The sequence below is a fragment of the Molossus molossus genome, unplaced genomic scaffold, assembly GCF_014108415.1.
Source record: "Molossus molossus isolate mMolMol1 unplaced genomic scaffold, mMolMol1.p scaffold_m16_p_13, whole genome shotgun sequence".
NCBI lineage: Eukaryota > Metazoa > Chordata > Mammalia > Chiroptera > Molossidae > Molossus > Molossus molossus.
This window is the reverse complement of record NW_023425348.1, coordinates 496,175-511,257: the sequence shown is the minus strand read 5'-3', so window position 1 is coordinate 511,257 and position 15,083 is coordinate 496,175. Positions and strand designations below refer to the sequence as shown.

General features: G+C 37.2%; 1 protein-coding gene across 2 annotated transcripts in view; it reads right to left on the bottom strand.

The window, feature by feature from the left end:
• The window catches only part of GUCY1A2 (guanylate cyclase 1 soluble subunit alpha 2), a 462,539-nt gene that overhangs the window by 50,398 nt on the left and 397,058 nt on the right, over nucleotides 1-15,083 (bottom strand). For both annotated transcript variants that reach the window (XM_036258990.1, XM_036258989.1), the window contains one exon: nucleotides 2,276-2,430. In XM_036258990.1, coding sequence (XP_036114883.1) covers nucleotides 2,276-2,430 — 155 coding nt within the window. The remainder of the gene's footprint in view (nucleotides 1-2,275; nucleotides 2,431-15,083) is intronic.

Below are 15,083 nucleotides of genomic sequence, written 5' to 3'. Positions count from 1 at the left end.
TAGTCTTACTAAAAATAAATTCAATATAAACCTCTCTGAAGATTTCAGGATGACAAGGCAATATTGGACATTCTACAGGATTTATTTCAGGAAAGAAAACTGGAAATTTCAAGCTCTCATGAGCTTAAACCTCAGTTTTATTTCACAAATTCTTATTTGCTCTAAGAAAGTGCAATTTTGTTTCCTAATAGAAGTCAATTCTGGACTTTCACTGTGAGTGTCCTGGTGTACACCTTACACCTGTGGGTTCATAAATCACCTCTGTTGTGTGGAAGGTAGCAGTTATACAGAGAAATTATACAGACTGGGGTAGACAAAACAAGCAGGAAATATTTAAGCACAAAAGATCCAGAATCTGAAAACCCAGTTACACTGAGATTATATGATACACTTAATTTGCTAGAAACTTAACCAGGAGCCAAGGTGTTTTTTAATGGCATCTCAGATGGATGTTAAAAGTTATTGAGTCCAGCCATTCTTCTGCAGCACAGAAAAGTAAACTGAAAGCAAATGGTTGGGACTCTAGGGTCTCAGTAATTAGTAGTGGGAATAAGACTACCTGCTCTTAATCATTGGATTGCTACTCCTCCCCGGACCTCCTAATCTGTTCTCCTTTCTACAACCTTAGCGATCTTTTTAAAGTACAAATCTGGCCAAGTCACCCCCTTGCTTGAAACTCTTCAATGTCTTTTGTTGCTCTTAGTGTTAGGTTGAAAAACCTTGACTTGACTTACCACCTTTGGATGGTCTGACTTCAGTGTATCTCTTTCATCCTCATGTTAGCCTATTCCTTCTCCTCTTTAGTAATCTAATCAGGGTGTCTTGACTTCAACACCAGTCTATTTAATTGTTTACTTGGACACATCTGTGATCTCTTTCATGAGGGCAGAGGTCATATTTATGGGGTTCATTATTATAATATTAGTGTCTATCACAGTACTTGGAATATAGTACTCAACAGTATTTTTTGAAAAAAGGAAAGGAGGGAGAATACAAGGAAAGAATGAGGAGAAGGGTTCTAAGAAGATAGACTAAATGTAAAAAATAGGTTTATAAAGCATTAGTAAGAACTATATGATTTCATGCCAATTAGAGAAACTATCCCTACATGGCAGCTCAATGTATCTATTTTATCTCCAATTTTGTTTTGTTTCATTTTGTTTTGTAACCATGTTAATAAAAATTGTCAATGATCACTCTGGCTGGTATGGCTCAGTTGGTTGGGCATTTTCCTGTGCACCAAAAGGTTGACTGTTTGATTCTGATCAGGGCATGTGTCCAGGGTTGCTGGCTGGATCCCTAGTAGTCTTATCCCCATTACTGATTACTGGTAGAGGGCAGGCAGGAAGCACCTATTGATGTTTCGCTCTCACATCAATGTTTCTCTCTCTCTCCCTCTCTCTCTAAAAGATAAATATATATTTTTTTAAATGTCAAATGACCACCATTTCTACTTTGTAGTTTTACAATAATTTTGAAGTCATCTAAATCATGACACTAATTAAATAACTTGCACACCGTACCTAGCAGAAAGTCAAAGTCTAACAGGGACTAGTCATACTGTTTTGTTATTCTAGAGAAGTCCATCTTATTAATGCATTTATTCACTAATCCAATAAATATTTATAGAGTGCTTATGAAGTGATAAACATTTTTGTAGGTTCTGGGTATACAATGATGAGCCAAACAGATGTGGTCACTGTCTATATGGAACTTAATATCTAGTGGATGAGATGACATCCACCAGGCACAATATAAGGATGAGTTCAGCTGTCAAAAAAGTGTAGAGTTTTCAAATAAGACCTTTATGATCAACAGAGTTTGATGTTTTTACTCTGTACCCAGTATATATCATTTCACTTGAAAGCATCCTTATTTATATTAATTACTCAAAAGAAAAATAAACTGCCTTCTCTATCCTATTCCTTTGATTTTCATAAATATTGAGGAACATTTTGAAAATATCAGGATTTCTAATGTAATGCAGACACTTAACCTTTGTTCTCCTATATTTTAAACAGGTATACCTCAGAAGAACAGAGAGTATGGAAAATGACAAACCTGTATTTACCTCTCAGTAAGTCAGGTTTTCCAGGAACTCTCTCAGGGTGCAAATAAAAGTTTTTGTCACAATTGCTGTCTTTCAGACTGGGCAGATCTATTCATATTATCTTAGATAATGAGAGAATCAAGAAAAAGAATAGGGTATGACAAAAACAAGTTTCTAGCTCAAGGCAGTGCCAAAGACAAGGGGAGGAGACCAGACAACACTTACTGATATGTGGTGGGGCTGACATTGATGCGCCGAGGGTGGCTTCCCGATTCGAATTTGCTTGCCAGAGTGACATTATTTCCAAACAGGCAATATCGTGGCATTCTTACCCCAACAACTCCAGCCAGCACAGAGCCTGAGTGAATGCCTATCCTCATCTAAAACAAAAAGGAAGAAAAATGATATATTTATGTTTTCATTGGGTATACAATTATTTTACTGAGAACTACTACTAAGTATGTAAACCATTAAACTACAAACTGCTCAAAGACCTTGGTCATTTTTGTGAGCCCACTAACTGGATAAACATGGATGCTGTGGAATAAATAAGTGGATTTATTGTAGAGAAAAAACTACATTTAATTTGCTGCATAAGTCTAGTTATGTTACAAGTTAAATCAGGTTTCATTAGTACATGAAATGCTCTAATACATGAAAAATGTATTCTTCTCCTTCCAGTTAATTATTCTGAAATAAAACCCTAATTCCCTTCCATAGCATTAAACATTATAATTAATTAAATATTTATACTTCTGTTTATTTTATTTCAATGTTAGATTTTTCCCATGAGAGAATGATCCATATCTATTTTCTTACTGCTGAATATTCAACACTTAGTTCAATACCAAGAGCAAAATTGGCACTCAACAGCAAGAATGTTGAATAAATTGCCTAAATTCCCCAACAAAGTATTAAAATGTACTTATAAAGAATTCAAACCTTGAGTCTGTCAAGAAGAGTCCATTGAAAACCCTGAAGAGTAAAATAAATTTTGTATATTTTACTCTCTGAGAATCTGATAAATATAATCTGGTCCAATACTTGAAATAACTTCAATGTGCAGTGAATATACACTTAAATAAGGTTTCAATAATGGAGTTGTGTCCACATGATCTACACCAAAATAACAAAAGCTAATGTTTACCAAGCGGAAGATTCTACCCTTATTTCTAGGGGACTGTGGGTGGGTAACTCTGGGAGAGGGAGAGGATATCTCACTTCTAGATGTCCACTAGGTAGGCAGTGTCAGCCTTTCAATATCATATGTGCTATCACCACTATAGCTGTGAGGATAAAAAGTCACTCTTAAACTAACCCTTGTCATCAGACTGGAGACTTCTGCATGTATCAAACATAATAAGAGGTTAAAACCAATGTGATACAGCTGAGGTCCTAATAATCTCATCATCTACTCTTTAAAAACTGATTCTAAAATGTATTTAGAAATTCAATATACTTGGAAGAACCAAGATACACTTGGGAAGGAAGAAAAAGTTGAAATATTTGCCCTAAGAGCCCAGGCCGGTCTGGCTCAGTGGTTGAGTGTTGACTCATGCACCAAAAGGTTGCTGGTTTGATTCCCAGTCAGGGCACATGACCAGGTTGTGGGCCAGATCCCCAGTGGGAGGCATGCAAGAGGTGGCCAATCGATGTTCCCTCTCATGGATGTTTCTACCTTCCTCTCTCTCTAAAAATCAATAACAAAAAACAATTTTTAAGAAATATTTGCCCTATGAGATATCAATTTTTGTATAAACATATCTAATTAACACACTGATATCATAATATTGATGTAGAGAGATACAAGCTAATAAAACAAGTAGCTTAGAAAGACTTCTATGCATATGTAGGTGATTAATATATGACAGGGTTGGCATTTCAGATTAGTGAAAAAAAGATGGCATTTCCATTATGATATTCTGGATCAACTGTGTCTTCATGTGAGGAAAAAAAATCCAAGTACATTAAAAATTTTAAAGTAGAAGGTACAACTTTACAGCTTTAAAAATAATTGGTTTAGCCCAACGGTGTGGCTCAGTAGAGTGAGTGTCATCCCATGGACTGAGAGGTCCTGGACTGATTCCCAGGCAGGGCACATGCCCAGGTTGCAGGCTCAAGTCCCAGTTGAGGGCATGCAGGAGGCAGCTAATTGATGTATCTCTTTCACATCAATGTTTTTATCTCCCTCCCTTCCTCTCTCTCTCTAAAAAAATCAATAAAACTATATTTAAAAAAAAAAAAGAATTGCTTTAATTAAGTTAGGGTCAATCTGAAGTATCAGTTAAACCTTAAAATACAGACACCTAAAACTATAGACTTTTATTAATTTCTTAGTAACAGTTCCCAAGTGAGTGGTTCAGATTGTTAGGCAGCTAGCTCTGTTCCCCTTGGTCCGTCAGGGACCAAGTTTGTTATCATTGTGTTCTTCTTGAAGCTGGGTCAGAAGCATACTCATGTTCCAACTCATGATGTGGTAAGATAGAAGTTCTGGGTGTGGGTATTAAAGTTATCATTTAAGGTGATCTTCACTCTTTTGTTTGGGTCCATATTTACATCTGGTATTATTTTTCTTCTGCCTAAAAGACTTCCCTAAACTTCTTTTTTTCAAACTGTAGGTCTACTGGCAATGAATTCTTTCAGTTTTTGTATGTTTGAAAAAGTCTTTATTTTGCCTTCATATCTGCAAGTTATTTTCACTGGGTATAAAATTCTAGGTTGATATTATTTTCTTTCAGTTCTTCAGTGATGGTGCTCCACTGTCTCCATCTTTACATCATTTCTTATGAAAAATTTGCTGTCAGGCTTATCTTAATTTTTTCATATGTAATACATGGTCCCCAACTTACAATGGTTCAACTCAACTTTTGGACTTTACAATGGTGCAAAAGTAATACACATCCAGCACATCAAATTTTGAATATTTACCTTTGCCTAGGATAACAATATGTGATACGGCAGCAAGCTGCAGCTCTAATCAGACACACAATCACATGATAAACAACTAATACTCTACAGTATCCTGTGTTGCCTGCACCTTTTGTATATTGTGTTCTAAGCATGTTTAAAGTAGGCGAGGTGCAGGATAGTAAGAAAGGTTAGGTGTATTAAATGGATTTTCAACTTATAATATTTTAAACTTATAAAGTACTTATTGGGACATATTCCATCATGAGCCAAGGAGTATCTTTATATCTTTTTCTTCTAGCTGCTTTAAATTTTTTCATTTTTTTCTAGTTTTGAAATTTTTAGTTATGATTTTCTTTGATGCTGTTTTCTTCATACATTTTTTTTTATCCTCACTCAAGGACATTTTTCTATTTTTGTTCAGGTAGAGTGGGAAAAAGAGAGAGGAAGAGAGAGAGAGAAAAAAACATCAGCGTGAAAGGAACACATCGAGTGGCTGCTTCCCGCACAACCCCAACCAGGGACAGGGACAAACTGCAACCAAGGCATGTGCCCTTAATGGGAACCAAACCCAAGTCTCTCTGGACCGTGGGCCAAGGCTCTCCATGCTTTTTTGTGTTTGGGGTTTGCTCAGTCTTCTGAATCTGTAGGTTTTATAGTTTTCATCAAATTTGGAAAAGTTTGTGCCATTATTTCTTCAAATATATTTTCTATACACCCTCCCTCTCAGAGACACTAATTACATGTTTATTAGGATTCTTGAAGTGTTTCCACAATTCACTGACGTTCATTTAAAATATTTTTTCTCTCTCTGTTTATTTTGGATAATTTTGGCTGCAGTGTCTTAAAATGTAGTAATCTTTTCTTTTATAATGTGTAATATTTTGGTAATCACATCCAATATCTTTTAATCTCAAACATTGTTATTTTCTTCTCTAGAAGTTCAATTTGGGGTTTCTTTTTATTTTTGGGGGTATCAAATTAACTTTTCAACATATGGAATTCAGCTTAGATGAACTTTTTTAATTCTCTTGACTGCTAATTCTAATATCTGTTCTAGTTATGAATCCCTTTTGATGAGTATAGGAACATATTTTTCAGCTTTTCTACAGGCCTTGTAATTATTGGTTGGATGTTAAATATCATGATTTTGACTTTGTTGAATGTGGGATATTTTATATTCTTATAAATATTCTTAGCTTTGTCTTAAAAGGAAAACAAATTACTTGGAAACTTTCAAGTTTGTTTCTTTTAAATCTTGCTTTTTAGGATTTGTTAGACAAGTCTTGAACAGTGTTTCATGTAGGGCTAATTATTCCCCACTACTGAAGCAAGAATCTTCTGAAGCAAGGACACCGTACCCAATGTCCATGATTTATGAGGTTTTCCAGTCTTCCAGATGAGAACAGGCATTTTTTTCTAAGTCCTCTGTGACTGCTAGAAATTTTTTCTGTAATCCTTCCAGATTATTCCCTACAATGGGCTCAGGTAGTTTTCTCAAATATAAACAATAAACAGTACTCTGTAGATCACATAGGAGGCCTCTGAGAAGATATCTGGCAATCTTTGTGCAGAAAACTCCTCACTGGTAACTGTGACCTCTAGTGTCCATGGTCTTCCCAGACTCTTCAACTCCATCTCTTCAACTCAGGGAGTTTGTTAGGTGCCTCTTGATTTGCTCCTTCCTGCACCACAGCCTAGATATCTCCCAGGGCAATACATCAGGGAGAGCACATCCCATGTCTCATCTCATTTGTTTCCCATCTCTGTCTTCAATTGCCTAGTGTTCAACGTCATTAAAACTGGGTTCTTTGTTTTTTGTTTTTATTTTTTTATATTTTGCACAGATTTTTAATTGTTTAAGGTGGGAGTGTAAATGCAGTCCCTGTTATTCTATACTGGCTGGAAGCAGATATGAGATAGACATTTTTTTAAAGAAAGAAAGCTATCTGAAAAATTTTGGACTATTTCTGATGAGAGATTGTCTATTTGGATTTAAAGGTAAACAAAATGCTGAGTTGTAATATTAATTTTAAACAAGATAAATGTACACACTTTTCTCTAAAATTAGCAAAGCATTTTGCAATATTACTGTATTTCTTTGCATTTCTTCTGTTTGCTTTCAGAAGGCCTGTTTACATAAATTATTTTGTGTAATTCAGGCTTGCCTAAAAAACACCCAGACCTTGGATACTAAGATTGTCAGTCTGAACCTATGATCACTACAGTGATTTGTTTTTTAAAGCAGGAGGAAAATGGAAGTAAATTATCACATTTTTACATTTTACAGCTTCTTCTTTTTTTTTCCCTCACCGGAGGACATTTTTCCATTTTTTGTTCAGGTAGAGTGGGAGGGAGAAAGAGGAACAGAGAGAGAGAGAGAAACATCAATGTAAAAGGGACACATCGAGTGGCTGCCACCCGCACGACCGACCAGGGCCGGGGACAAACTGCAACCGAGGTACACGCCCTTAGGGGGAACCGAACCCGGGTCTCTCAGGACCGCAGGCCGACGCTCTAACCGCTGAGCCAAACCGGCCAGGGCCATTTTACAGCTTCTTTATTCTGTTCTTTTTATTTGACATTGTGGATATTACAAAGGAGTTAAGATTTTATTTTCTTCCTTTAAGGAACTTAAAATCTTACAAACTAAAATAGAAATCTTATTCCTTAAGGAAAAAAAATGCATATGATGAACAAATATCACTTCCTAAATCCTAGATATTAAAATCATTATTTTGTAATTTTACAAAAACTAAAAACAAAACTTGCAAATATATGATTTCCCACTTAGATAATACTTAATAAAAACAAGAGTTCCTCTATGAGAAAATGGTATATATTATAATGATATCCATGTTTAATATTGATAAATAAATTTCTTCATGAAAAATTGAGTTTGTTTAAATGTCTAAAAAGTTCTATATCTCAGACTGAAAGCAATTTATTTGATAAATGTTTAAGAAAAAAATTAAAAATCAGTTTGATTATTAGACATTAATAATTACTGTTCTGTTTGGTAAGCTATAACTTTTTTCTTCATATTATAAAAATAAATAGTATAGACAAGTTTACCTTTGAGAATAAAAGTACAGTAACAACATTAAAATCCCGAGTTACACTGTAAAGCTCTTGACTACATTCTTGATTAGAATCAACTTGGGAAGTTTTAAAATTGCTGTTTTGAACCTCATTTCCAGAGATTTTGATTTAACATGTCTTGAATGAGGCTTAGACATTGGGACTTTTAACACTCTCTAGGGTTTCTAATGTGCATCCAAAATTTGAGAACCAACTACAAATATAGAATGTTAAGTTTCAGATCTATTTACAAATTATCAATACTGCAGTAGCCAAGTAGTTTACATAGCTCTACTCTTTTCCAGCAAACAGTTTTACCCAACCAGCATTGTGTAACTTCCTTTACATGCATAAACATATATATATATATGACCATTCAATATTTGAAAATTATTTAAAATTATTTTATTTTGTGCTTTTATCCCACATACACCCTCTTTCACCTCTGTCTATACCTTCCTCTGAACAATCACCACACTGTTGTCCATGTCTATGAGTTCTTTCCCCTTTTTTTTCTTTTTTGCTCACTCCCTCCACGTCCTTGCTTATTTTTTAAATTTTTATTTTTTAAAATCCTCATCTAAGGATATATTTCTCAATGATTCTAAAGAGAGAGGAAGGGGGGGAGAGAGAGAGAGAGAGAGAGAGAGAGAGAGAGAGAGAGATTAATTAGTTGCCTCCTGTACACACCCTGACCAGAGATTGAACCCACAAGTTAGGTATGTGCCCTGACTGGAAACTGAATTGCAACCTTTCAATGCATGTGACAATACTCTAACCAACTGGACTACACTGGCCAGGGCTCTTACCTTTTAGTTTTAAGAAGAAAACACAATATTCTATCCTGCGCCCAGGAGACACAGCATTCATGTATATCTCTTAAATTTTTTAAATTATTATTAAAAGCAGTAATTTATTTTTAAATCAATAGGTTTATTAGGTTTATGGTATATTAGCTGAAATCACAAAATATATTTTCCTATGTCTCTCACTGATTTAAAAGTTGGGCTCCAATCTCTAAAACTGGTTGCTACTAGTAGCTATGCTTCTTGAAGACTTTTCAACGCAATAAAAATAGACGTTTAATTAAAATATTAACAAATAGAACTGTGGAAAGTGATTCCAAAATGGTGCTGGAGTGAATGGAAGCTACACAGACCATCTCCCAGGACCAACAAAATTACAACAAAAATAAAGACAAATCATCAGGAAAAAGGAACAGAAAAGCAGCTTGAAGGACCACATAACCAGGGACACTGACTCAATCCTGGTAGGCTTGTGGAGACACAAGAGGGGGGCTGGGAGCCCATGGTCTGCAGTGGCCTTAGCTGGGAGCAGTGGCCTTGGCTGTGAGCAGTGGCCTTAGCTGGGAGCAGCAGCCCTGGCTCTGAGCAGCGACCTTGGCTGTGGGCAACAGCCATAGCTGGGAGTGGTGCACTCAGGATAAAATCCCAAGTGGCTCCACAACACAGAGCCAGGACAGATGCTAAAATAGCCACAGCCACTTACCATGGGTTCCCGCAGAGGGAGGGCAGACTGGACTGGAACTGTGTGGGTACACTTGGGATCTGGAGGGCACTCAGAGCTTTTGCTGAGTTGCAGCCAAACAGGATGGTGATCATCTTACTCCTTCCCATGGCACTGGGAAAAGGTGGAGGCCCCTCCCTTAAAGATTCAACCCCACCCAATGGCCATTGAAATGCAAATTGAGGCCCATTAACAACCAGCATCTACCCCACCCTTGGAAAGTCCCCTTAATCTGAGCACCTGAGGGAGTATTTCATTCAAGTCAGAGGCCAAAGCGTTTCAGGTAATCGCTACTGATAGCCTCCAGGCAAAAAGCTAGAGGATAACGGTACTTCTCCTGGGCCAGCAACTCTAACTAGTAAAGTAAGACTTCTCAGCAGTGTTTAATGTGGGACCTCCCTGGCTCATGGAAACCCAGGAGAGGGAGCCATAAACAGCAGAACACCAATACCCACAGCAAAAGTATGGCAGGCTCCAAAGCCCACTGTGATAGCCAAAATTGTGAAACACAGAAACAAGCCAAATGAAAGAACAAGAGACCTCTATCGAAGATGAGATACATGAGGTACAGTTAAGCAAGTTAACAGAACTAGAATTCAGAGCGATGATCTTGAGGAAGCTCAACAGCATGTGTAAGGACATGAACACCATGAGTAAAGACATAGAAATGTTGAAAATCAAACAGTTGGAAATTAAACACCACCAAAAAGAACTGAAGAATGACATATCAAAAATAAGGAACACATTAAAAAGTCTAAATAGCAGAGTAGAGAAAGCTGAGGACTGGATAAGTGAATTAGAAGATAGGGTAGAAAAAAATCAACCAATCAGAAAACCAAAAGGAAAAAACAATTAAAAATCAGGAAGACAGCTTAAGAGAACTGTGGGACAACTGGAAACGTATTAATATTCGCATCATAGGAGTCCCCAAAGAAGAAAAAAATGAGCAAGGGTTAGAGTATATATTTGAAGAAATAGTGACAGAAAAATTTCCCTAATTTGGTGAAGGAAGAAGGCATTCGAGTTCAAGAAGCACAGAGAGCCCGAAGTAAGAACCCAAACAAGCCCACACCAAGACACATAGTAATCACAATGCCAAATATTAAAGACAAAGAGAGAATCCTAAAAGCACCAAGAAAGAAGCAACAGGTTACCTACAAAGGAACCCCCATAAGGCTCTCAGCTGACTTCTCAACAGAAACACTACAGGCCAGAAGAAGATGGCATGAGGTAATCAATGTCATGAAAAACAAGGATCTGAATCCAAGACTACTCTACCCAGCAAGGCTATCATTCAAAATAGAAGGTCAAATAAAAAGGTTCCCAGACAAAAAAAAAAAAGGCTAAAGGAATACCCTAGCACCAAAACAGCACTGCAAAAAATGTTAAAAGGACTGCTGTAATTAGCAGGAGAAATGAGAAGAAAAATAGAACCACACTAAACAAAAATGGCAATAAATAAGTACATATCAATAATCACCTTAAATGTAAATGAATTGAATGCTCCCATAAAAAGACAGAATAGCTGACTGCATAAGAAAGCATGACTCATCTATATGTTGTTTACAAGAAACCCACCTCACAACAAAAGACTCACATAGGTTGAAAGTGAAGGGATGGAAAAAAATCTTTAAAGAAATGGAAAGAAAAAAAAAAAAGCTGGGGTAGCAATACTCATATCTGATAAAATAGATTTCAAAATGAAGGCCATAACTAGAGACAAAGAAGGCCACTACATAATATTGAAAGGATCTATCCAAAGAGAGAAAAATGGCGGCGGAGTGAACGGAAGCTACATAGACCGTCTCCCAGAACCAAACTGGAATTACAACTATAACACAGACAAATTGACGGGAAAAAGCAACAGAAAAGCAGCTTGCGAGGACCATACAACGAGGGATACTGACTCCATTCTGATAGGCTTGCGAAGGCGCGAGACAGGGGCTGGGAGCCCATGGTTGGCAGCTTGGCAGCGGCCTTAGCTGGGAGCAGCGCCCTCAGGTTACACTCCCAGGCGGCTCCACAGCGCAGAGCCGGGACAGGGACTAAAAAGCCACAGCCACTCACCTTGGGCTCTTGCAGAGGGAGGGCAGACAGGACTGGAACTGTGTCGGGACACTTGGGATTTGGAGGGTGCTCAGAGCTTTTGCTGAGTGCAGCCATGCAGGACGGTGGTCATATTGCTCCTTCCCAGGGCACTGAGGAGAGGCAGCAGCCCCTCCCTCAGAGATCCAACTCCACCCTGTGGGCCACTGAAGTGCTAATTCAGGCTCATTAACAACCAGCATCTGCCCCACCCTCATGAAATCCTCTTCTGCTGAGCACCTGAGGGAGTGTTTCAAACAACTGACAAACCAAAACTCATCAAGTAACCTCAACTGCTAGCCTCCAGGCAAAAAGCTAGAGGATAACAGTACCTTTCTGGGCTGGCAATTTTAACCAGGAAAGTAAGACTTGACAGTGGTGTTTAACGTGGGTCCTCCCTCGCTCATCTAAACACAGGAGAGGGAGCCACAAACAGCAGAACACCAACAACCAAGGGAAAACTTGACAGGCTCCAAAGCCCAAAGTGATAGCCAAAATGGTGAAACACAGAAACAGAAGCCAAATAAAAGAGCAAGAGACTTCCACTGAAAATGAGATCAATGTGGAGCAATTAGGCATGTTAATAGAGCTAGAATTCAGAGCCATGATCTTGAGGAAGTTGAACAGCATGAGTAAGGACATAGAGACACTGAAAATAAGCCAATTGAAAATTAAAAACCATCAAGAAGAGATAAAAAATGATGTATCAGAAATTAAAAACACATTAGAAGGTTTAAAAAGCAGAGTAGAGAAAGCTGAATACTGGATCAGTAAATTAGAAGACAGGGTAGAAAAAATCAACCAATCAGAAAAACAAAAGGAAGAAACTATTAAAAAACAAGAAGACAGCTTAAGAGAATTGTGGGACAACTGGAAACGGAATAATATTCGCATCATAGGAGTACCCGAAGACGAAGAAAATGAGCAAGGGATAGAGAATATATTTTAAAAAAATAGTGACAGAAAACTTTCCTAATTTGGTGAAGGAAGAAGGCATTCAAGTTCAAGAAGCACAGAGAGTCCCAAGTAAGAAGAACCCAAACAGGCCCACACCAAGACACATAGTAATTAAAATGCCACAAATTAAAGACAAAGAGAGAATCCTAAAAGCAGCAAGAGATAAGCAACAGGTTACCTACAAAGGAAACCCCATAAGGCTCTCAGCTGACTTCTCACAAGAAACACTACAGGCCAGAAGGGATTGGCAGGAAGTAATCAAGTCATGAAAACAAGAATCTGAATCCAAAAATACTCTACCCAGCAAGGCTATCATTCAAAATAGAAGGTCAAAGAAAGAGCTTCCCAGACAAAAAAAGGCTAAGGGAATACATTAGCACCAAACTAGCACTGCAAGAAATGTTGAAAGGATTGCTGTAATTAGCAGTACAAATGGGAAGAAAAATAGAACCACACTAAACAAAAATGACAATAAATAAGTACATATCAATAATCAACTTAAATGTAAATGGACTGAATGCTCCCATAAAAAGACACAGAGTAGCTGATTGGATAAGAAAGCATGACTCATCTATATGTTGTTTACAAAAGACCCAGCTCACAACAAAAGACTCACATAGGTTGGACGTGAAGGGATGGAAAAAAAATGTTCCAAGAAAATGGAAAGCAAAAAAAAGCTGGGGTAGCAATTCTCATATCTGATAAAATAGATTTCAAAACGAAGACCATAACTAGAGACAAAGATGGCCACAACATAATATTAAAGGATCTATCCAACAGGAAGATATAACCTTGATAAGCATGTATGCACCCAATATAGGAGCACCAAAATATATTAAAAATCTTCTGGAGGACTTCCAAGGAGAAATCAACAGCAATACAATCATAGCAGGGGATTTCAACACCCCGTTGGCAGCACTGGATAGATCCTCTAGGCAAAAAATTAGCAAGGAAACAGAGACTCTAAATGAAGCACTAGACCAAATGGATTTAATAGATATCTACAGAGAATTACACCCCAAAACTACAGAATACATATTCTTCTCAAGTGCACATGGGACATTCTCAAAGATAGACCACATGAAAGGATCCAATCTAAATCTCTAGAAGTTCAAGAAGTTTGAAATCATATCAAGCAACTTCTCAGATCACAATGGCATGAAAGTAGAAATCAATTGCAACAAGAACATGCAAAGACATTTCAACACATGGAGGCTAAATAGCATGTTATTAAACAATGAATGGGTCACTGAGGAGTCAAGGAAGAAATTAAAAACTTCCTGGAAACCAAAGAAAATGAACACACAACAACACAAAATCTATGGGATGCAGCGAAAACAGTTCTGAGAGGGAAGTTTATAGCACTACATGCCTACCTCAAAAAACAAAAAACAAAAAATTCTAATGGACTGTCTAACCTCACAAGTTAAAGTATTAGAAAGCAAATAAAAAGAAAACCCCGGGCAAGTAGAAGGAAGGAAATAGTAAAGATCAGAGCAGAAATAAACGACATAAAGACCAAAAAAAACAATTCAAAGGATCAATGAAACAAAGAGCTGGTTTTTCAAAAAGATAAACAAGATTGATGGACCCTTAGCTAGACTCACCAAGAAACAAAGAGAGAGAACCCAAATACACAAAATCAGAAATGAAAGAGGAGAAGTAACAACCAACACCACGGAAATACTAAAGATTGTTAACAACTACTATGAACAACTATATGGCAACAAATTCGACAATCTAAGTGAAATGGACAAATTTCTAGAAACACACAGTCTCCCAAAACTGGACCGGGAAGAGATAGAAAACTTGAACAGACCAATAACAACAAAGGAAATTGAAGAGGTAATCAAGACTCTCCCAGCAAACAAAAGCTCAGGCCCAGATGGCTTCACGGGGGAGTTTTACCGAACATTCAAAAAAGAACTACCCATTCTCCTCAAACTATTTCAAAAAATTCAAGAAGAAGGAAGACTTACAAACACGTTCTATGAGGCCAGCATAATTCTAATTCCAAAACCAGAAAAAGACACTATGAAGAAAGAAAACTACAGGCCAATATCCCTGACGAACATAGATGCCAAAATTCTGAACAAAATATTAGCAAATCTGATCCAGAAATACATCAAAAAAATTATTCACCATGACCTAGTGGGATTCATTCCAGGGATGAAAGGCTGGTACAATATTCGCAAATCAATAAATGTGATACACCACATAAATAAGATGAAGAATAAAAACCACATGATCATATCAATAGATGCCGAAAACCTTCGACCAAATACAGCATCCATTTCCGCAATGTGGGAATAGAGGGATCATATCTCAACATAATAAAGGCCATATATGAAAGACTTACAGCCAACATCATACTCAATTGACAGAAACTAAAAACATTTCCATTAAGAACAGGAACAAGGCAGTATCGCGTTCTGCCACAACCACATCCAAGTTACAACAAAACTACAGAACAACC